Source organism: Pristis pectinata, chromosome 1, assembly GCF_009764475.1.
Source record: "Pristis pectinata isolate sPriPec2 chromosome 1, sPriPec2.1.pri, whole genome shotgun sequence".
In the NCBI taxonomy this organism is placed as follows: domain Eukaryota; kingdom Metazoa; phylum Chordata; class Chondrichthyes; order Rhinopristiformes; family Pristidae; genus Pristis; species Pristis pectinata.
This window is the reverse complement of record NC_067405.1, coordinates 41,901,385-41,926,463: the sequence shown is the minus strand read 5'-3', so window position 1 is coordinate 41,926,463 and position 25,079 is coordinate 41,901,385. Positions and strand designations below refer to the sequence as shown.

Below are 25,079 nucleotides of genomic sequence, written 5' to 3'. Positions count from 1 at the left end.
GGATGGAAATGTGCAGGATGGCCATTGCTCACTGATGTGGAAAGTAATATATTCCTGAGTTTTGATCAAATTGCTTTGTGTGTCAATGTACTGACCATGGTTAACCTGTACTTCAACCACAGTAGAGCAAACCCCCTCTCCACCCCCAGCTTAATGAAAAGCTGATGAAGTTACAGCCCACTGAAATGAATGAATTCATCTTATGATTTTCACTGTTATTGCAGAATTGAATTTTAGAAGAAATGGTGTACTCCATTTTTTATGCTGGCTCTCTGTGTTTCCCAGCCAATGTTTTGATGAATGGTCAGAGAGCCCTTCAGAAATTTTACCCCTGCAGATGTTCATAAAGTTACAGTGGGGGATTTGTAACACTGGTTCCTTAAAGGCTCTGCCTTGCTCTGTTCTGCTGCAACCTCCCCTTTCTGTTCCAGAAGACAGCCCCACCATTTGAGGTGTCTCAAATGCCTCTTCCCAGGAGCCTCTCCCAGTCCCTTTCTATGGAGTCTCCTGCATTCCCCTTCCCTGAGTCTTCCCCCATTCCGCTCCCCGGCATTTTTTTTCATTCTCTTCCCTTGGTTTCTCCCCCTCCCTTCTCCCAGTCTCTGTCCAGAGGTCACTCCACCCCCACCCCCCACCCCCCCCCCCCCCAACCACCCTTTGTCCAGGGACCTCTCCTACTTCCCTATACAGAGGTCACTCCCATTTCACACCTTTTGAAATTTTCTCCTCTGCTTCCTTCACTGCAACAGAACGTTTCTGTTCATAAGCAGAATGCTCACAAATCTTCAGCTGAGCTGTGGTGTCGAAGCAGGAGAAGCCAGAGTGAATTCCCAAATGTAGGCGAGATAAAAAGTAGCTGAGTGCAGCTGTGCTCGAATGTCAAGCACGCCTGGTATCTGCAACGTTCATGCAGTTTCCATGTCATAACTGTCTAAATAGTTTGTTATGTGTATGTTCACTTATCCTTGGCTCATGTATCTTTCTCCACATATCCTCTCTTTCTGACCATTCAGGCATCTCACATTAAATACCCTCTGTGCTCCCCTTTACCATTTCCATTCAGATTCAATCACTTAACTTCTTCCTTTGTGCTGAACACCTATGCTTTGTAAATTCAAGTGATGTGTTCATCCTAGTCAGAGCGTACTGCAGGATCTAATTATTTCCACTATTCCCTGAAGCTTAGAAAAGGTTAGAATTGCCAGTGAAGTAATACGAACTTCTATTGTTTAATTACACTGAAAATTTCAATTTGTCTCTGTGATCTTCCTGTAAACATTATCATTTCAATTATCACATTAAAAATCTGTATTAAATGTTGATTGACTAGAAATTGTGCAGAAATTTGAATTCACTTGCCATTCATAACTGATCAGGAACAAATGGTGATTTAGTCTTTTGTAATTCCTGATCGTCTTTTAAATTTTTAAACCTAAAGTTTATGTTTATAAGGATTCTGTTGGCAAAATTTCTTAGTGTTATGGAAAAGTTGTCCTAATAATTTTAAATTCTCCAGTTTATTTCCACATTGCTGTTTACCTTTCGCTCTGTTTAAGAAACTTTCTACCATCATTGGGTATAAAGCAAAAAATCATTGATTACAATTGCAATCAGAAAATTCTTGCTTTCACAAAATATTTTTGCCAACTATTTTTAACCTATTTGAATTGAAAACGTATTTGTTGTTAAACAGGAGAGAAAGAAAAGATAAAAGAAGTTACATCCTCCTTCAGCATGTATTTCAATTTCCGATTAATCTGTTCTTTCCAAATATTGTTCAAAATTTGAAAAGCTGCTTTTAATTATCTAAAATGTAGGATTCAATAGTAAATTGTAAATGAAGAGATTGCAGTTGGATCTGTACGTGGAGTCATAGTCTGCTGAAAAATGTGAGGTTGAGTGATGTGAGCTGGAGGTCAAAAATGAGGCCCACCGGTGGCTGGTGGTGAGCTGTAGTGTTGTGATGTTACTCCTTGGTGCCTCACAGGAATTCATTCAAAATCAGTTTCAGGTTGGTGAGAAGCACTATCCAGTCCCTTGCTGTACAGATGACTCAGTGCCAGATAAAAAGGGTAAAGCATGTAAAGTCCACACTTCACCTATTGAGAACTGAAATTTGAGATTGGCATTCTACAGATTTGTAGATGTTAGAAGCCAACTTTGAATTATACCAAGGCCAACCTTCCAACATTTTCCCTGCCAGCGAACATTTTGCATAGACGAAACAGGTTGTTGGAGGTTTAAGTTAAATAGACAAAAATACTCAGTGGGTGAGGCAGCATCTGTGGAGAGAAATACAGAGTTAACATGCAGGTCCCACTGAGGGACCATGGGGGTGGGGGGGGGTTTATCTTGTTTTCTCTTGCCCTCCCTCCCACCCTCTATTGCACTCCCTCCTGCCCTCTCTCACCTAAACCACTCTCCCTCTCTCTTGCCCCCCTTGCCCCCCCTCGCCTTCCCCCCTCTCTCACCTTTGCCCCCCCCTCTCTCTCTCTCTCTTGCCTTTCTCCTCTCTCTCTCTCTCTCTCGCGGCCCCTCTCTTTCTTGCCCTCTCTTACTCTCTCTCGCCCCTCTCTCTCTCGCCCTTCCCCCCCTTGCCCTTCCCCGTCTCTCTCGCCCTTCCCCCCCTCTCTCTTGCCCTTCCCCTCTCTCTCACTCTCCCTCGCTCTCTCTCTCTCCCTCTCTCTCTCCCCCTCTCTTGCCCTCTCTCTCTCTCGCCCTCTCTCTCTCTCGCCCTCTCTCTCTCTCTCACCCTCTCTCTCTCTCGCCCTCTATCTCTCTCTCGCCCTCTATCTATCTCTCTCGCCCTCTATCTATCTCTCTCACCCTCTATCTCTCTCTTGCGCTCTCTCTCTCTCGCCCTTCCCGCTCTCTCTCGCCCTTCCCCCCCCCCTCTCGCCCTTCCCCCCCCCCTCGCCCTTCCCCCCTCTCTCTCTCGCCCTTCCCCCCCTCTCTCTTTGCTTTCTCCTCTCTCTCTCTCTCGCGGCCCCTCTCTTTCCGCCCTCTCATACTCTCTCTCTCCCCATCATTCGCTCTCTCACCCTCCCCTCTCTCTCTCACCCTTCCCCCTCTCTCCTCTCGCCCTTCCCCCTCTCTCTCTCACCCTTCCCCCTCTCTCTCTTGCCCTTTCCCCCCTCTCTCTCGCCCCCTTTTCTCTCTCTTGCCCTCCCCTCCTCTCTATCTCTCTCTCTCTCGCCCCTCCCCTCCTCTCTATCTCTCTCTCGCCCTCCTCTCTATCTCTCTCTCTCTTGCCCTTCCCCCCTCTCTCTCTTTCACCCTCCCCCCTCTCTCCCTGGCCCCATCCACACCTCCCCTCCTGTACCCCCTTGCTCTCATTCTCGCCCTTTCTCACCTGCTGTGTATTTGCTTTTTTCTCAAGTCTGAAGGGTTTCTTCACTTTTTGAGCAGGAATTTCAAATCACTACCCAAATAATTTGACTTGGGCTTTCCCACAAATTTGCTTCATTCATTTGTTTTCCAGAATAAGGTGTGCTTTCTGTCAAATGTTCTATCTCACTCCTCCTTCAAGTAATGGGAGGAAATGTATGCAATTCTTATCCAGTGTAGACAGTTGTCTGAAACCCTTGGTACTGCATTGGCAGACTTTATAAGGAAACATTGACGCACGACTTAATTTCTTTTCTGTTTCTTCCAGAAAGTACATCCTCTCTCAAAGTCCTATTTGGAACTCCTGAATTTGTGGCTCCGGAAGTTATCAATTATGAGCCAATTGGGTATGCAACAGACATGTGGAGCATAGGAGTTATCTGCTATATCTTGTAAGTTAAGTTGATCACAATCATGTTATGAACCTCCTTTTATCACTGATATATCTCAAATAGACACAAAGATATTTTAATTTTTTTGTCAATCCAACTTTTTCTCTTACCTGTGTTAAATTACCTCTTGGTTTTTTAGATAATTTTATTTCATTTTTTTATCAAAGGATATACTGGAGATAATTCTCGCCATCACTGCCTAGTGGTGAGATGACAGCAAAGTCTCTCACCTTTGTAAACCCACCTTAGTTTTATCAAATTCAAATCAATAAAGTTAAAACTTGATGGATATTTACCACAAATGAATGAAAGAGCTGATAGTTAGCACCAGCATTTTTAATTCTGGATTAGTTTGATGTGTTCACTTAAATTAGCATTGAGTGTATTGATGTAAATAGGATATTTTCCTTAAACTGTGCAAACCAGTTCTATGTCAACTTTACTGAGTCACTTGTATCTTCACTTTCCATCTTTCTAGAAACTTTCAAACTTATTGAATCTTCACAGGATCAAAAACAATACTCCACACTGTAATGGCAGATTATATTTCTGTATTATTTGTTGACATGAGATTGTGCAGATGCTGGAATCCAGAGCAACACACACAAAATGCTGGAGGAACTCAGCAGGTCAGGCAGCATCTATGGAGGGAAATGAACAGTCGAGGTTTTGAGTCAAGACCCTTCATCAGGTCTGGAAAGGAAGAGGGCAGAAGCCAAAATAAAAAGGTGGGGGGAGGGGGAGGAGCACAAGCTGGCAGGTGATAGGCGAGTCCAGCTGAGAGGGGGAAGGTAGGGATGGGGAGGGGGGTGGGGAGGTTAGTGAGAGTGATGTGAGAAGCTGGGAGGTGATAGGTGGGAGAAGCAAAGGGCTAAAGAAGATGGAATCTGATAGGAGAAGACAGTAGACTATGGAATAAAGGGAAGGAGGTGGGGAACCAGAGGGAGGTCATGGGCAGGTCGTGAGGGCGGGGGAGCGGTAAGAGAAGGGGTGAGGGGGTCCACAGGAATGAGGGAGAACACAGTGGGGGGGGGGTGGAAAACAGAGGGGAGGGATCCTTGTCCACTCGTCCCTCCCTACCGATCGCCCTCCTGGCACATTCCTGCAACAATGCCAGGTGTTACACCTGCCCCTATTCCTCCTCCCTCACCACCATTCAGGGCCCCAGACAATCCTTCCAGCTGAGGCAGCACTTCACCTGTGAATCTGAAAGTGTAACCTATTGGATCCGGCGCTCCTGGTGCAACCTCCTCTACTTCGGTGAGACCCGACGAAGATTGGGTGACCGCTTCGTCGAGCACCTTTGCTCCATCCGCGGCAAAAGCCCTTTGCCTCTTCCACCTCTCACCTCTTAGCTTCTCACAACATTCCCTTTCATCCCCCCACTCCCCCACCCACCTACCTTCCCCCCCTCAGCTGGACTCGCCTATCACCTGCCACCTTGTGCTCCTTTCCCTCCCCCCACCTTTTTATTTTGGCTTCTGCCCTCTTCCTTTCCAGTCCTGATGAAGGGTCTCAACCTGAAATGTCAATTGTGTATTTCCCTCCATAGATGCTGCCTGACCTGCTGAGTTCCTCCAGCATTTTGTGTGTGTTGCTATATAATTTGTTACCTTGTTAGTTTTCTTTCATTTAATCTTGTAATGAAGGTCCCACTGACCACACAATATTTAATACTATTCCTTGTCCTAGAAAGCTTTAAAAATCAACCATATTAAGGACTGGGGTCACCAGGAGACTAGATAGGAACGTCATGTTCCCTCATCTGAAAGACACTTGTGAATCAGTTAGATTTTCTGCAGTCCAACTGTCTGCATTTTATCTGGTTCAGCCACACAAATCAAATCAATTGAACGCAAATTCAGAAATTGCTATCCTGGAGAATTTGAGCTCACATTCTTTAGCTTTATGAAGATATAATGTTAATTTTGTCTTATTTTGGTGCAGAAAATTGTGATACTTCTTCAGAAAAGGTATTTATTAAGGATAATTCACCAATCATTGAACTGTTTTTGATTATGAATTATTTCTAATATTTCCAGAATATGCTATTGGTTCTTTGTCCTGTGCACTGTGATCCGAGTTAAGTATTCATACTTGCAAAGCCATGAATAGTGCAGGAGTTTGATTAATCTAAAAGAATGATCGCTGAAGAGATTAAGTTCTTTCATAAGTCTCATAAATCAGTAGCAAAAAATCAGTGAGTAGATGCAAGTTATGGACAGTGTTAGCTATAAGGAACACTAGTTCCTTAAAGAAAGGAACTCTCTCCTTGAGAGAAACATTAGTTCTAAACATACTTGAAACTGTAAGAGGAATGGATAAAACCTTAACCATAAGAAAAATATTGATAATTTGTATTTTATATATTTGAAGTTTAGGATGTCATTTTCCTGTTGCTAGCTTTCTCACTTCAATTGATCCATTATACATATCAGCTTAATAGCCCCGAATTTGTTCAGCATTTAGCTGAACCTGTATCCCTGACAAAAAAATATTCAGTGTTGCAGTTTGTCTCACTTGGTGATGACACAGGGTATCTAGAGCGTTGGTGAAAGCAGATGACAAAATAACCCATCTGGTTCACTGAAGCTCTTCAGGGGAGGAAATCTGCCATCAGCACCTGGTCTGGCCTGTGTGTGACTCCAAATCTGCAGCAATGTGGGTGACTTTTCAATACCCTTTGAAATGACTCAGCAACCCAGTTGTACCAATACGCTGTTGACTCCAGGCCTCATGAAATCTTATGGCATCCAGCTAAATGAGAATAAGAAAACTTCCTCCTAAGTACCACCTACTGTCCTTCAGCTGATCAATCAGTGCTTCTCCTGGTTGTACTACAACTGGAAAAAGTGCTGAGTGTAGTAGCGGCCACAAAATGTAGTATGAGTGGAGTCTTCAGTGTCCATTGCCAAGAGTAGCCTACGATAAGTTGCCAATTTGGGTCTGTAGCAGGTAGTGTGCATCAGGACATAGAACAAACTTACTTAACTTGGTTTCCCAATCTACCCCCGACAGATACATCTGCCTATAATAGCACCGGTAAAGGTGAAGTAAGATAAGATTTCTTTATTAGTCACATGTACATCGAAACACACAGTGAAACGCATCTTTGTGTAGAGTGTCTGGGGTCAGCCCACAAGTGTCACCACGCTGCCGGCGCCAACATAGCATGCCCACAACTCCTAACCCGTACGTCTTTGGACTGTGGGAGGAAACCAGTGCACCCGGAGGAACCACACGCAGACACGGGGAGAACGTACAAACTCTTTACAGACAGCGGCCGGAATTGCACTTGGGTCGCTGGCGCTGTAATAGCGTTATGCTAACCGCTACACTACCGTGCCTGCCCAAGTAAAGTCCCATCTTCACATTAATGCCACCTTCCACTGTGTTGTTTGGCACTTCTTATTAGGATAGTTTCAGAACAGAACTGGGCCTCAATAAGATCTGTGGACCATCAGAAGAGCAGAACTATACACCATCACAGTCTGTAACCTCCAGGCTCAGTGTATCCCTCACTCTACCATTACACTCAATTCACGGGATCAAACCTGGTTTAATGAGGTGTCAAAGTCGAAGTTGAGTTTATTGTCATATGCACAAGTATGTGTATGCACAGGTGCAATGAAAAACTTGCAGCAGCATCACAGGCACGTAGCATCAGATACACAACATTCAGAAGAAAAAATCCTAAATTAAACATAAATTGTACAAAATTATACAATTTTGTGTGCAGAAGGGATGCTGAAAGCAACAGACAGCTTGCCTAAAAATGAGGCGTCAGCCTAACAAAGCTGCGACATAGGGCTACATGTGTGTTAAACAGCAAAGCACCATGCAATAGGCGGAGGTAAGCGATCCCACAATCAACACGTCAGATCAAAGTCGTGCTATGCTGACACATCAAGTCATGAATGATGGTGAACAATTAAGCAGCTAATGGGAGGAGGAGGCTGCAAGAACATCCCCTTCCTCAATCATCGCTAGGCTCTGCGGCAGCGCTAAAGACAAGGCTGTTAGCACTTGTGTCCGTGTTGAGCCAGATGTTCAGAGTCAATAGTCCATCTCAACTTCCTCCTGAATCCCCATCATCACAGAGGCCAGTCTTCAGCCAATTCCATTCACTCCACATGACATCAAGGAATACATGAGAGAACTGGATACAGCTAAGAACCAGACAACATCCAGTCTGTAGTATTAAGGACTCGTGCTCCAGATTCAGTCATGCCTCTTGCCAAGCTGTTCCCACACTGTTCAACTGCTCAGCCTGTGTCAACATTCAGCAGGACCTAGATGACATTCAAGTAACTTCTATGCCACAAAAGAGACAGGCAATGAGAATTTCCAGTAGGGAGAGTCCAATCTCCCAAGTTTGACATTCAATTGCATTACCATCACCAAGATGCCTGCTATCAATATCCTGAAGGTCACTGTAGATCAGTAGCTCAACTGGACTGGCCAATTAAGTAAAATAGCAGATCAGAGGCTGGATATCTCATGGTGAGTGATTCACTTGATGACACCCAAAACACATTCCATCATTTACAAAGCAAAAGCCAGAAATGTGACAGAATACTCTCCACATGCCCGAATTGGTGCAGCTGCAACAACACTTGTAAAGCTTTACAGCATTTCAGGCAAAGCCACCTACTTGATTGGTATCCATTTCTCCACACTGGTGTATGGTGGCTGCCGTATGTGCCACCCACAAAATGTACTGCATTTACTTGCTCAAGCTACTCCCAAACCCAAGGCTTCTACCCCAAAGAAGGAGAAGGGCTTCAGTCATTTGAGGCATCACCACCTGCATGTCTTCCCCACCCCCAAGTTGTATACCATTCTAACTTGGAAATATATTGTCAGTCTTTCTCTGTGGCTGATCTAAATCCTGGCCAACAGTAGGAGTATTTTTACCAGAAGGACTTACGGAATTCAAAAAAAGAAGCTCATCCACCACCTAATGGGCAACTAGGGATGAGCAATAAAGCTGATCTTGCTAGCAATACCCAGATCTAGAAAAACAAATAAGCTTCTTTTTTTAAAAAAAGCCCATGATTGAACCGGGTTTACTTCATCCAGACCAACTGCTTTTTGGACAGAGAACATCAGTAACATCCAGTTCCATGGCTATTTAATGAAAAAATCCCCTGGCTGAAGATAAATGTCATCAGTATTCACCCTTGCCTAGACAACATAAAAAGTTCTTCCTGTAAAACATTGTAGAGCATTGACAAAACAAGCCACATAGACAGTTCTCAGCTTTATCTTAATGGAGTTTGAAATGTTTTGAAAGACATTAGTTCGGAACCTGCTGGGAAAGTAATGCTGAATGTAAAGCATGTGTCATTATCAATATGTAAACTCCCTCAGCAAAAATACATCCCCTTGGGATTGCAAATCACCAGAGTACCTGGTAGATTTGCATCTCCCCATCCTCAGTCACATAAAGACAGAAACTCACAGTTCAATTCCAAGAAATAGCTGCATTTAGGATGTTAACAATCTAAATCCACTAAATGCAGAATGTTAGCACTGGTACTTTCTGGTGATTTTACATTCTGAGAAATAATGCTCCTGCTGTTATTAGCAATTCCAGTCATAAGATCCATGAGAAATATCATCAAATAATTCAAATATGAATCACAAGATAAAGCAATATTTTTGCAAGTAACAGAACATGGAGGTATAGGAGATGTATACACTCCATACCCCAAAAGTTATGTGGAATTCAGTCTACATTTAAAACTGAGAAGCATTTGTATTCTTTGGCTTGATCAGATGAGTTTTAAAAATATTTTGGCAAGCTTTAAGCAAAAGGAAATGATGTTTATATGTCCATTTGCTATATTTTTAAACTCTCAAAAAAAGCAAAGTGTTTATGGTCTTCAGTTTGAAAAAGGGCCAAATTTAATTAGAAGGGCATAAGATTTGAGATAAAGGTAAATCATATAAATAGATCTGAAGTTGATAATAAACTTAGAGTAATCTAAAACAAACTAGAATTGTGAAGAACACAGGGTGCTAGAGTAAGGAGCTGATGGCATGGAATCAGTGCCAGCTGTTCCTTTGTCAGTCTGAAGATAAATCAATTTATTTTTGCATTCCGGATGGAAAATTGTTTCCATAGTAAGTAGATCCACTCCTACCAGTTATTCACTTTAAAAGGAGAAAAAAGGAGCTAGTCCTCATTCCAAATTTATACTCTCTGTGCCAAAGCAGATTCAGTGGACTTGATAAAGCAGTCAGGTTAACTGTACTAAGAGCTTGTCAGATGGAAAATCAATTTTTCATGCCATCAGATTTTACATTCATTTAATGGTATAGTGGTAGGCCACATTGCAAATGGTTTGCTCAGAATAAAACATACTTTAAATGTATTCTATATCATCTCAGCTATTGAATTGTATAGAAAAAAGTTGCTGCATGATGGTCCTTTCATCTAGAGATTGTACATTTGTCATTCCCAGAAAGAAATTAATGATTTCTGTTGACTCTAAATTGAAGTCCATTCTTATGGTTTTGAGAAAGTATTTTCTTTCTGCTTCAAGTTTACTAAATAAGGAATTGGAAACAAACTACTGTATAGGAGCTGTGTTCAAAGAGTCAGGCGATCCAACAAATGCAAAGCAAGTAAATGATTGCCATGAAGTAAAAGTAGAAACAATATACTGAGTGAAAATATAAATAGTTCCTTGTAGAGCTTTAAACTAAACAATTGTTATGTTAGGTTGTTAAAGAAATAAACAGATTTGTGTAATTTTATACAATGTGTTAGTCCCAATCCACTAAAACAGCTATTGCTGCCTTCAGGAGGGATTCCAGCTTACTTATCTTTTTCAAGTTCTGAGTCCAAAAAGCAAGTTGATTTCAAAACTGCATCCAAAATCAGCCTGCAGTTTGGAAATATTTATACAGTGAAAAACACAACATGTTATTTTTGGTGGTTAATGCCAGCAGCCTAATCTCAAAAGACCAAGATCTTTGATTAAGTGAATAAATAAATCTGAGGTAAGGCATTGAAAAGAGACTGAAGAATCAAATACATCTCTGATTTACAGTTGTCTCAAAGTTGTTGACTCGGTCATGCTTTCAGCTGCCAAGGCATGAAAATCAGAAACTCATCCCCTTAAACTCCCCTTCTTTCTCCTTCCCTCTTCAAATGCTCCTTAAAGCCAAGCTATTGGTCATTTGCCATAAGTCCTTACATGGCTTATGGCCATAGGACATTTAGCCATGTTAAATGTACTTTAGAAATTGGTCTTCTTTTGTTAATTCAGGTTATCATTCACTATTTTAACATTGTTCCCTCTGGGAAGTGTTACTCTTTGTTTAATATATTGAAAAATTCAGACTAAAATTGCAAAAATGACTTCTGAATTATTGTGTTAGACTGTATTGTGGAAATAGTTGTATGTTTTAAAGTTCAACATTTTAACGTTACAATTCAGTAGGTTCAAAATGTAGTATGTTCCCTGGTCAGACCATACCCTGGGCATTGCTACCAATTCTGGTCACCTGAGGAACAACTGAAAAAAAGAGCCACAGGGCTGATTCCTGGCATTGGAGGACTGGGCAGTGATAAAAGTCTAGAGAAATTTGGCCTTAGCACCTTTGAAGTAAAGTGACTGATAGATGAACCTTCAGAGACACACAAGATAGCAAACTGTGCACAGGAAATAGATCTGAAACATTACTTCAAACTGAAGTATGAAAGTTGGACAAGGGATCAAAGTTCAAAATCGTTAGTAGTAAATAGAGTTACTCTTAGGAAGTTCTTCACACAACAGCATGAAATGGCCTTCTGGATTGAATAAAGCTGGGACCTCTTCCTCCACAATAACTGGATGAGTAGATAAATATTGACCGTTGTGAATAAAATAATCGAGAGCCAGTTAAATATAGGGTTAGGCAATACAGACTGACAAAAATGTGGACAAAACCAAGATTCTGAATAAGCTTCTTATGAAGGAACTTTGCTGATGATTACCCAAAGGATTGACCCTGGTGATGAGGGACAAAACAACAAATACCAGCTCATCCAGGACCATCGCGCACCTTCCAGATGTGCACTGAACTTTGCCTGTATGTCTTCCCCCATCTGAAATAAAAATACTGACTACTTCAGGAAAATCTAAGGGGGAAGAGAAAGCACAATGGAGTCTTTTTCCTAAACCACTCTTTTAGATTAAGAATTTGATTTCAAGATCTCAATCAGTGGGCTCGTATATGCAATGAAGCATTTTTAAAAAAGAGCTTCTGTTTGTGATAATGATGATTCTTTTTACTGGAAACTGACAAATTAACAGTAAATACAGTTGAAATATATTTTATATTATTTGAAATATATATGTTTGTTTAAGTCTGGGTAGAAATGTGTAAAGATATTTAAATTAAACGAACAGCCTGGGTCAACTTTGAAACCTGTTCATAATTTCATTTTTTCACATTTCTAAAACAAAGTTTAAAAGTAAGGCATTGTTATTTTTAAATGATTGCATCTTGATAAGTATTCATCTTTATTCTCTTACCTCACTTCTCATATTATACCCTAGGGTCAGTGGACTTTCTCCTTTCATGGGAGATAATGATAATGAAACCCTGGCCAATGTAACTTCAGCTACCTGGGATTTTGATGATGAAGCTTTTGATGAAATTTCAGATGATGCCAAAGACTTCATTCGTGGGCTACTGAAAAAAGACATGAAGTAAAGATTTTTGTCTGTATTACCTTGGTTTTAATTTCTAATTTTAACAAGTAGTTTTTTTTTCAATAGAGATATTGAAGTTGATACAAAATGTAATCAAGATAATGGCTTTAAAAAAACTACAATTTCTTTTGTATGTTGCTAGACAGCGCTTGAACTGTAATCAATGTCTTGAGCACAAGTGGCTGAAAAAAGATGTTAAAAACATGGCGGTGAAGAAACTTTCAAAGGAAAGAATGAAGAAGTACATGGCCAGGAGGAAATGGCAGGTACGGCTGACAAAAAAAAGTAAATTTTACAATTGAATCACTGAAAAATATCCTCCCTACCTGATATAGCCTAGAAAATGCCAGCCAGGGTGCAGTCTGGTGCATGTTAAAACATTTTTTTCACTTATTTGTTTCTCCTTCTTTCCTGAAGGTGCTGAGCCAAGCTGTCCATCTAAATGATGGAACACAATTCATACTTTCCAGTCCTGCAGCCCTCTGGCACTTCACGTAGATGATCCTTCTTTATGAATCATGAACATTCAATGGGCTGGTATCATAGTTCAATTCTTCCATTGCCTGATATCCTCACAAATCTTTTTTTTTTAATTGAAAATCAGCAGTTAGTAAACAGGAGCAACCAGAGTCTTCTCCCTCTATAGATTAGACCACCGTTATCATCTGAATTCAGCATAAAGCAAGGTTCAAATTGAGAACTTTTTGGCCTGTGTTATTAGTGCTGCTGAATGAAATGATTTTAAAGCACCAATACCACTGTGAAACATTCCCAATTCAAACAATAAATAATGAGATGGGTAGAGAAGTTGAATCTACTGTACCTGACTAATGTGTCCTAAGCCACCCTCCAATGATGACCATTAAATTTTACATGGATTGGCCAGGGTTAGGAAGAGTGCTTAGATATCAATGTGTGCCCCCTCCACCCTCACCTTTTAAGGCAATTGCACTTCAGTTGCCAAAGGACAGTGGCATCAGTTGTAAACTTCAGCCTGCTTTAAATAAAAAGAAATGCATCTGCAGCATATTGGATCAGTGCTGCAGCCCAACTCATTGTCTGAGGTGCAGTGAACTGCTTGTAGCCTCTGGATTGCATTCAATGCTGCCTGAAGGTCTATACGCTAATTCCAAATCAAAAACATTAAAAAATTATTAAAAACAAATAGATAAAATGTTAAATTTATTTGAAAACATGAAACTACTGTTCACTATTTAATAATGTAAGCATACCTTTTAAATGAAGATTAGTGACCTCAGTCAAATGGGGCTGTGGTAAATTCGCCAACTATGACAGGCATTGGACTGAGGGGCCAGGTATGAAGTGCATCTAGACCTTTGGATTAGCAACTTAAGGAATGCCTCTGTTACTGGTGAATCCGGGGAGAAGACTAGAAGTCAGATGCTTGTGCATCTGGCCTCAGGCTCATTCCGACTTCTGCACTGCACTGTGCTGGAATGGAAGTCTGGAATACCTTGCTGCATAGACTGCAGCTGTTGAATCACCAGCCCATTGTGAGCATGATGCTGTCCAATTTTACACCTGAGGTGTGACGGGCAAATGCTAAGCATGGTTTAAAATGTCACCCTTACTACACTAATGTAGAGGATACTATGAGCACTTTTCTTGTGCTTTCACTGAGTGAGATTCTGTATTTGAGATGTATGGCTCATCACCCATTAAGAGATGTGTTGCAGCTAGCTCATTGATTTTTTTCAACAACCAATAGAAAAGTCATAATACTGTTTCATTGGCTTCACTCATGTTGAAAGCCTGATCGTAGCAATAAAACTGTACTGTGCTACCTCGTTTTACTATACAACAGCTTAAACTGAAAGCTTATTTGGAGTCATGCCACACTTAAAGATCTAGTTTTTTTCCCTTTATACAGTAATAACAAATTTGTCTGCTCCACCACTAACCTTCTGTTTTGCCTATGAAAGGCATGTTATCCATTATAATTGGGAGGTATTGCTTGCCCTTGTATTTTTTGTATCATTGCTGATTTTATTGAAATAATGTATACATATTTCTATTGATGTGGAATATCCTTCAGCTATGCTATATTAAGATTTCCTGCTCGTTATTCTTGTCAATGTTGCTTCACTTTGCATTTTTAGGTATTTCACACCTTCCTTTATTTCTTCACACACTTTTTTCACTTAAAATTTTCATTTACTTTTCCTTTCCTTGTCCTTCTCCAGCGACTGATGAATAAATTATCAAATGATCTGTGTTCTACATAAGACAGACTTAGAGAAGCACTTTATGTGTGGCCCTATAGATATTTGTAGAAGGAATACAAAACGGTAATGTACTTAATTGATTGCCTAATTACTTAAAATCTTTAATTTTAACACAGGAGGGCAAATAAAACTGTATGATAAAGTTATTGTTAATTATTATATAATTATTATTTTAAATAATTATCAGTTCCATAGGAGTTGATCACCAAATTCTGCTCACAATAGGCACAAAACCATCAGAGTATTAACCGTGTCCATACAACACTTTAATCCATTGATAAGGTGCCAGTAAACAAAATTAATGCATGTGGGATCAGGGTAATATACTGGCATGTGCTGAGGATTGATTAACAGGCAGGATACAAAGAAAAGGAATAAATGGATAATTTTTGGGTTGGGAGTCTGTGACCAATGCATGCCGAGACCCAAGCTATTCACGATCTGCGTTAGTGATTTGGATGAAGGCATCAAGCGTAATGTATCCAAGCTTGCTGAGGATACAAAGCTGGGTGCCATTGAGGGTTATAAGATAATGCAGAGATTTCCAAGTATATAATTAGGCTAAGTGAATGAGCAAGGATATGGTAGATGAAATATAATGAGGAAAAATATGAGGTCTTCCACTTTTGTAGAAAAAATAGAAAAGGCAAAGTGTTTTTTAATTGGTGGGAGGTTGAAAAGTGTTGGTGTCAGAGGAGCTTGGCTGCTGTTTTACATGAATCACTGAAAGTTAACTTGCAGGTATAGCAAGCCATTAGGAAGGCAAACAATACATTGATATTTATTACAATGGGATTTGAGTACCAGAGTAAAGATGTCATATCACAATTATATAGGTCCTGCTGAGACTGAACCTGGAATATTGCATACCGGTCTGCTGTACCAAGGGACGTAACTGAGATAGAGGAAATGCAACAAAGGTTCACCAGATTGAATCCTGGAACAGTCTTATGAGGAGAGATGAAGCAGACCATGCCTATTCTCTCTTGAGTTTAGAAGAATGAGGAGTAAAACATACAAAATTCCTACAGAATATAGGCAGGGATGATGTTTCCCCTGACTGAGGCATCATAAACCAATAAGGGTTCAGCTATTCAGGAGAGAGATAAGAAGAAATTTCTTCATGCAAATGATAATGTTTGGAACATTCAAGCCAAGAGAGTTGTGGAGGCTCTGTTGCTGAGTATATAGATTTTTGGATATTAAGGGAATCAAGGGATATTGGGACAAGTGCTGGAAAGTGAGCTGAGGTGAAAGATCAGTCATTAAATGGTGGAACAGGCAAATGGGTCCATATAGCCTACTCGTATTTCTTGTGAAACATCTTCAATTCCAGCTTCACAATAAACAAAGGCCATAATTTGTATTTCTAAGCTTCCTCTGGGGCAGTGAATACAATGCTTGTCTATATTCAGGACTGCCTGAAGGTGCACCAAGACACTGGTCAAGAGCCCATGTCACCCATTTTCTGAATAAGAAAGAAAGAGCTGCAAATTCAAAATTGGCCTCAGAGCAATCTGATCTGAAACATTCATTAACTGTGCATCATTGAATTGAATTCCCACAGAAGTTTTGAGTAAGAATTTCTCATCATTCATGTCTTCTTGAATTTACAGAAAACGGGCCATGCAGTCAGAGCAATTGGCCGACTGTCCTCGATGGCAATGCTTGCTGGTCTAAGTGGAAAGAAAACTTCACTGGGAACTTCACCCACCAGTCCTCTGGCTCCTGTTGAAAAGCAAGAAGCTGAAGGTAATAAAATCTTGACTTTAAGACTATCTTTTATGGTTCAACCATGTTTCCATTAAGAGCAAAGATAAATAACAATTTTAACTATTTACTTCAACAGTTACTTCTATAGTTACTTTTATCTGAAAATTGGACAACATCTAGCCGGTAATTGGTTGAGCAATAAGCTTTTGAGGAATTACTTGTATAACTGAAAGGTTGCATTAAAATAACATAACTGACCTGATGATCCAAGGATCTCGCCTGCGACTAAAAGGAAATATTCCCGTCACCCAGCCAGTAGTTGCATTGTGCAAAGATTATGTGGCATTCTGGAGTTCCTGACTGATAGATGCTGATGGAATGGGATAAATTGGTAAAATATAGGGTGATCAGTCCACTCCTAGAATGAAGCTAAGAAGCAAAGAAGTACAAGACAGTTGTTTCATCAGTCCAATCCAAAGAGTATATTTTAAATCTAAGATATTTTATGAGGAAATGTTTAACACTTAATACAGTAAATCTCCAATAATTCAGCACCCTTGGGACTTTGTTAGTACCAAACTAGCAGATTTACTGGACTGTTGGATGTTACTCTATTAACACCCAAACACACTTTTATTTCAGGTGGGACCCTTCATCAAAACATTAAAAAAACAATCATTGTACAGGCAATCCCCAGGTTATGACAGGGTTCTGTTCCTTAAAACTGTTTGTAACCTGGATTTTTCGTAAGTCAGAAATGAATGCAAACAGTGTGTGGGAGAGGATCATAGAAATAGTTCTGATGGGAGAGTGAGCAGGCCTCACTGACTCACTGAGTGAGTAAGTGAGCCTGCTTGGTGCTCCCAGCTGTGCTTGGCTCCACCCAGTCCCCGATAGTTGCGGCTCTAGGGGATGGGGAGAGAAGGCACGTGGAAATGCCCCATTCCCACCCAGCAGAAGATGCTTGCAGCCCCGCAGCAGCTGGTAAATCCATCTCCTTCCATCCCACCGTCTCCCAAACTCTTGTAACCTGGGGAGGGCCTGTATGTCAAAATTATACAGTCAACTCCGATAATCCTGATGACCCAGAATCCCTTACCCCTTTCCCACTTGCTCCACCTTTGAATCATCCCCCTCCTCATCTGGTTCCACCTATCACCTTCCAGCCCCTGCCTCGCCCCTCCCTCTCACCTCTTTATACTCACTATCTCCCCTCTACACTCTCAGTCCTCTTGCAGGGTCTCAGTCCAAAACATTGACCATCTTTGCCTCCATTGACGCTTCCTGTCCCACTGAATTCATCCAGTAGATTGTGTTTTGCTCCAGACTGTAGCATCTGCAGTCTCTTGTGACCATACTTTTATTTCACTTTTTTTTACATGTTGCATAGTACTGTAATAGACTTTCCAGTGAACCTAATGAGTTTAAAGGAAGCAGGAAAAATATAAGCCCTCTGGATCCTGGATCTAGCCACAAACCAACCCACGTTCCTGACCCCTGTTGTTCTGGACCCCAGCTGCATACCAAGCCCACAGTCCGGACAGCAACCCTGGTTGCACTCTGGATCTCTGGGTCACATTCCAGGCCAATGAGTGAGCTAGATAATCAGGATAATCGAATTTTACTGTATAATTACAATTTTGACAGACAATGCCTTTTTTTCAATGATCTGACAAAGGGTCCCACCTGAAATATGAACCTTTCTCTCCTTTTTCAGGCATTCACTAGACTGCTGCACATTTCAATCAGCTTCTGTTTTATTCTGAAATTCTGAATTTCAGAATAAAATATCTGTGGCTTTAACCTTTTTAATTCTCACGGTAGGTTTTAGGTTATCATTGTAGAATCCAAATTTTGTAAATAAACAGCAATTTTAACATTGGGTAAAAATGATACTGCTATTTTGTTCAAGCAATGCTGCTTGCTATCCCATTATTTGAAAAAAATTGGGGAGATGTTGTGCAGGTTTTGTGTAAAGGCTTGGAGAAGTTGCAGGCAGGCCAACATTCATAACAAAGTTTAGTACAATTCACTCATGACATTGATATACAGAAGGATGTTTAAACACTACCTCTGGAGACTATAAGGGTTCACTCAGAGCACAGCCCAAGGCTGGCCACAGATGTTGTTCTTGGCTAATGAATCGCCAGATTTCACTTGCCTTTTACTTTGAAAAGTCAATGATGAAACTTGAATTTGTTCAATCCGCAAGATAGCGTTGCCAGCTTGTGTGCTGAAATGCCCTTTCTGTTGCTCTAATATTACATAATTGATCTGAAATCCTTTGACACTTTTGCATATTCTGTCATTATTTTATTAATATAAAAATGTAATTATATTATTTTCTAATTGATGAAGTATTCCCACTGAATACTATAATTGCAATTTAACCAAAGAATTGTCATGACTTTATTTTGTTTTAATCATCTGATAGTGTGAGTAAAGAAAGTAACAAGTGGACAGATACTGACTTTTTTGCTAACATTAGCAAATGGGAGAAACTGTACCTAATGTTAAGTGCATCTTGCACTGCAGTAATTAAGTCAGTTATGATCAAAGTATTACCCCCCCCCCAATTCTTTTCTCCTTGGTGCTTCCTAGTTTCAGTTGATTTAAGTAGTCATACATCAATTGAAGATGAGTTTCTGCATTGCAACTGTGTCCACAATCCTTCTGCAAGTCCATATTGCCACCAAATAGAGATTCAATTCGTGAGCTTCAGAAACTTTCCAATGTTGCAAATTTATCATTTCTACTTGATAAAAATTGACTTCCCTGCCAATGGATGAAGGAACAATCTTAGCTGAATAAGTTATAACTTGGCACTTGACCATTTTGTATCAGTAAATATGGACCAACAATAATAGTTTCATCTTTAGTCAAGTTCTGACAACTATTACATTTGGCATTTACCCCATATAGATAGGTGTCATGGTTTCACATGGTTACCAAAAATGGATATTGAATTTAATTATTTTTGTGTTTCCTTATCTCAGCTGATAATGCAAACGTGCTTCTTGAAGCAGTTTCTGAAGAAAGGCAAAACTTCAAGCCATATTTCTCCAAGACCTTTCAAGATGTCGAAGTTATAGAAAGCAGTGCAGCTCGATTTGACTGCAAGATCGAGGGTAAATTCACAGATCCCGATTCAGATAAATAATAGTGTTAGCAGCTGTTTGCAGAATCTTTCCTTAAGTATTATACACATAGATTTTCATGTAAACCCACAATCTTTTGACTATCATTGTTGGTGAAGTATTACTTTTTATTGAAAAGAGTTTTTGCATCCTCAAATTCATGCCTAGTATTCAAATCCTCCTTTCTTCCACTCAGTTCATTAGTCCAGATTGTGCATGGGAACCAGATAGCATTTCCCTGCATAAGTGCTGGCAAATTGACATTTCATTGTCGGTATTCTGATTTTGTCTCTTCAAGAAGTTTGGCATTGGGCAAGGAAGTTGTGGAGATCCTCATCACTTAAATGGGGAATCTGCTTGAAAAACCTGTCCCAGGTTGGATCTGGTGCCAGGAGATATTCCCATTACTTTTAAAGGAGGAGGATAGTTGCAAGGGACCAGTGTTTTAGTTTTATCTATTGCTTCAATTTATTAATGTTTTTTAAAATGTTTAAGCATTTTTGTTTATTTCTTCACTTTAATAATTCTGTTCAGAGCTTGAACCGTTTTTGAATGTCAGAAACATTCAGTAGTATTTCTAGTTTTTGAAAGCTTTGAAGCTGCCGAAGCAGGTTGGTCAGGCTTAACCAGATGTCTGTATTATTCTTTTGGTTGTTTTGTGGCTTTCTGCTTCCCCACCACCAGCTGCCCCAACCCACTCTCCCCCAACCCCCATCCCCTCATATCATGTCATCATACCAATTAAAGTTAGGGATGCACAGAAGTCAGGGGTGTAGTAATCTTGAATGTGAAAGGCTGGTCAGGTGTACTATTTAGCTTTTTACCTCCTAAATATTGTGGTCAGCTCTTCATTAACAAGTGTTTCTTGCAAACTGGCTGTTTCCAGATTCTGTCCAATTGGATTCACTGTATTGTTGTTCATCACTTCCTTTTTCATTTCCAAATGTATTATTACAACTGCACTTCTTTTTCAATATACTTTATTCATGTTTCAATCAAGGATTTACACTATATATAATCAGAATTATAATATGTGGCTGTAACCAAGTGTATGATTTACTTTGTCAGCACCTTCTTGGTATATTTAATGTATTTGTGGTGACCCAGCCTTGCAACATGACACAATAGTCCCACAGTCTAAACTAGTAGCCTGTTCTTCACAGTCTGCAAGTTTTAAACATGATTTTATTCCAGTCATTCTTTGCAGTTAGCATTGTGTTTTGACTTAACTAACCATCATGCATTGCTGCTTGACTTTACACCATGCTTTATCTGTTTCACAATGTGTATACAATGTCAAAGATCTTTACAACACTGCTCAATTTTAGCAACAGCATTAAAATGTTGAGACACTTCAGGAACACTTTAAATAGGCCCATAATTTATAACATTTTACTATTTATTTAAGCTACCTCTTACACGTATATTCTTAATTAATGTATCTTTCTCTTATCTGGAAGATTTGGTAATCTCCTTTCTATATTAATAACCTTCATTAAGAAATCTAGAAATAAATATTAAAATGTATGGTAATCTGAGATAATTTCACATACCTGAATTTAGTAAAAAAAAGATAGTTTATTTTATAAAATCACTTGGCATGATGTACACTCCATCAACACCATCTGTCAGAAAGTTAAATTTAAAGGTTCAGAATTTCACAGCGTGCATTGTCAACAGAATCCAGAGAAACTAAAGTGGAGCATTCCAACCAAAAGATCATCGTTTGCAGAATCATTGTATAGTGCATACTTGTAAAATGAGTCTGTCACTAACCACTGCTTGTATCTTTGTGAAGTGTAACTTGTGTTTATCAGCACAGGTCACAATTTGACAACTGTATATTCTTCACAGGTTATCCTGATCCAGAAGTTATCTGGTTTAAGGACGAACAACCCATCAAAGAATCTCGTCACTACCAGATTGAATATGATGAAGATGGAAACTGCTCTTTGCTTGTTTCTGATGTATCTGCACGTGATGATGGCAAATATACTTGCAAGGCCATCAACAGCTTAGGAGAGGCAACCTGGACAGCTGAACTCATTGTGGAAATGATGGAGGAAGACAAGATGAGTAACACTTAATCAAAGTAAAAGTGTTGCTTGTAGGGATGCGCTTGTTGTCTGATGTTAGATGCTACACTGTTAAAAACAATGTAAAGGAGCGTAAGGGTTTGATTATGCAAAGCTCTTCCTTAATTCCGAAGGCATGGAAGTTGTTTATGGATATATTTATATATGCACTCTATACCTAAGAAATTGTGGGAGACTATTGCAATCATACCCAGAAACATAAGATTAGAACCCACGTGCTCACCTAATGACCGATATATCCCAATTTGAATACCACAGCAAACATATTATATACTCGTGGTTCCGTTTCACCCACATTTACCAAATACCAGCAATAATCACTTGTGTTTTCAGAGGAATTTATAAATTCCTTGAACCTGGTTTCTAAAATTTGCCAACTTAATCTTTTGGCGCTTCGACTCAGTTCTTTGTGCATCCCTAGCTGCATGTACAGATGTTATGAGAAGCCATTTGGTGACTCCTAGTTAATGAATTTCATCCACCTTCTTGATTTGCAGATGTATGAAACTCTCTGTGATCTTAAGATATTTTAAACACAATTTTGTTTACATTACACTGCACCTTTCACACATTTTTAAAGTTTTCACATTGCTTTTTATGTGTCACTTTGGTTTATGGTTTTTGACAATAATTCAGTTCATGCTTTTACTGGTTTTATGGCACAGATCTCAGAAGCGAGTTGAATACCAGGATTTCTGTTCACCAAGTATCCATTCATTTCTGTTACTACAAAACACAAAAATACAGCCCTAGATTATTACATTATAAAAGACAAAGGATGCAATCTTCACAGGAAAGTGACTTCGGTTGCTAAACCCTGCTGTTTGAAAATTCAGCAGAAAATTATTCTAAATATTGGTGTACTACTTGACAAAGCATATTTTGAATGTGAAACTAGAAGACCTCAACATCAACTTGATTCTTATAAACTTAATATAAAGATAATGCCATAAGACATCACAAACTATTATTTCAAAGTACTCAATAATTACAAACAAATTCTGCTTGAGAGAATAAAATGACATAACTCATTTTCAAATGAATCTAGGTCCACAGTAAAAATGAATGTTACCTGATGAAGTTTTTGTTGGTACATTAAAAAGGAGCTGCTCTCAAGCTAAAATGCCCTAACTCTCTTTGGGTTTCACCCATGGCGTGGAGCCTGTCTGGTAATTAGCACAGATTAGTAAACCCAGCCCTGACTTTGCCTATCTCCCATCTGGTTTGATAATTCAGTGACAATTGGATCTCATTTCAATTTTTTCCCATTTTTATACCTTCTCTATTATTTAGTGTTAAAAGTTTTTATGAATTTTACAATTTAGTTCTTCTCTTGCCGGTGTTTTCCTGCACCGTTTTAGGTTCTGCTGAATTTTAGCTTGGACCAGCCAAACTGGGAAGGTATTCCTTTGCATATTTGCATATTCCAAATATAACAAATTCTATTGGGAAAATTGAGATTTAAAGGGAGATTTCAAAAAGTGAAGCAGTAGATATTGCTGAGGTATTTTCACCCGGCACTGACTCCAGGACCCTCCCTGCACTTACCTGGATTTTTCAGAGGGAGGTCTCATTATGTTTTCTCTTGTGTTCAAGAACACCTGGCCCATTGCTTGTTATAAGTTAACATGTCAGCAACATTTGCAACAGAAGTAGCTCTTTTTAACTTGTAAGGGAGTTATTTAATTGAATGCCAAATGATAATTTAGAGATCTATAACTTCAATTAAAATAAAGTAAGAACACAAAATATAATGTGAATCATTGTTAGCCACTGTTTCTGCAAATAGCCTCATCAAAAACAGTTAGCTTTCAGCTATTGATTTTGGACATCCTTGCACTAATGCTTTTCATTGCATTCAATAATGCACAACACGTGACCTGAGCACCTGAGCACAAACATGAGCAACTAGTTGCTGGCCAGTTCATGAAGGGAAGAAGTGGGAACTCTTTGAGATTAAGATGGCTGCATGATATACCACCTAATCCTCCAGAAGCCTACAGATTTCTGAGTAATTGGAAGATCTTTGAATGGTAAAATTGGTTGATAATCTAATATTGTATTTATTTTCTACTTCACTGGAGATGCACAGACACAGCAGGAGTCTGGCTTTTTAAGCAATGCAGAGCATTTGGTACCTTACTCACATTACTAGTCTTTAGCTCTGAATTCAAAAAGCGAGCTACTTGCTCTCATATTTTTGAAGAATCTTAACGTGTTTGTGATAAACAAGATATATTTTATACATTTTACCATGGTTCTACTATTTTATTTTAATTCAAATCTTTATGACCATATTCACAAAGGAGTTAGATGTAGTGTTCTTAGTGATCTAAGAGATCAAGGGATATGGAGATAAGGTGGGAACAAGGTACTCAATTTGGATGATCAGCTATGATCATATTGAATGGTGAAGCAGGGCCAAATAGCTTACACCTGCTTATAATTTCTAGGTTTCTGTAAGCAAAAGCATGCACTTTACAATGCGAGACAAAGGTGGATATAACATATAGAAATATTCTATGATCCACAATCAACTCAACTATATACAATTGCAGGACCAGGCTCTCTGCTTCATCCGATTTTTAAAATAAATATTTTGGTTTGATTAAGAATTAGCCATATTGCAGCAGACCTGATGCACCCTGATTTAAAAATACTGCAATGTAGTCTGGCATTATCTTAAATATTACAAATCAAAAATTAGGTATTCGTAATTGTAAGTTGGCAGGCCTTTGTTTTAGATTTGGCTGTAGTTTGCGGTAATTCAGAACATTTCCCCAAACCTTTCACAAACGTGTACCAGGCTTTAAAATTGAACAACTGACCAATTGAATCGAACACTTAGTCTTCATTTGCTGTCATATGATTTAATAAATACAATTATGGATTTAAAGATGTATGTGCTATTTTATCACCATAAAGTTAATTCAGTTAAATGCAAAAACAAATCATTTTAACCATAAACTAAAATTGAAACATACCTTGAATTTGATAAAATACATTTTACATAATAACCAATGATGTCGGTATAGACAATGTTATAATGTTTACGATGCTAACAGCTACCAAATGTTTGTAATGTGTAAAGCAATTATTAAAAACTGAATAACACTTTGATATTTGTTATTATTGGCTCAAGAGAAACTGGCAGCTATTTTCTGTCTACCTGTCTGTTGCACATTTTCATGGTGTGGTAAGTAGAATCATTAATTTCCCATACCTTTGTCAAAAACCTGAGAACATAAACAATAGGAGCTGGGGTCTGGTCACTCAATCTCTCATTCCTGCTCTTCACTCAAGTAGATCATGGCTGATCTTTTACCTCAGCGCCACATTCTTGTACTAATCCCACATCACATAATTCCTATTGTATTTAAAAACATTGAAGATACTC

At 39.3% G+C, this 25,079-nt stretch overlaps 1 protein-coding gene across 9 annotated transcripts in view; it reads left to right on the top strand.

Moving 5' to 3' along the window:
* LOC127572447 (myosin light chain kinase, smooth muscle-like) overlaps positions 1 to 24,762 on the top strand; it is a 238,168-nt gene extending 213,406 nt beyond the window's left edge. For all 9 annotated transcript variants that reach the window (XM_052019751.1, XM_052019732.1, XM_052019762.1 and 6 more), the window contains 6 exons: positions 3,656 to 3,779; positions 12,335 to 12,487; positions 12,633 to 12,756; positions 16,353 to 16,488; positions 19,446 to 19,577; positions 21,441 to 24,762. In XM_052019751.1, the coding sequence (XP_051875711.1) occupies positions 3,656 to 3,779; positions 12,335 to 12,487; positions 12,633 to 12,756; positions 16,353 to 16,488; positions 19,446 to 19,577; positions 21,441 to 21,673 (902 nt within the window). In that variant the 3' untranslated portion in view covers positions 21,674 to 24,762. The remainder of the gene's footprint in view (positions 1 to 3,655; positions 3,780 to 12,334; positions 12,488 to 12,632; positions 12,757 to 16,352; positions 16,489 to 19,445; positions 19,578 to 21,440) is intronic.
* The last annotated feature ends 317 nt before the right edge of the window (positions 24,763 to 25,079 follow it).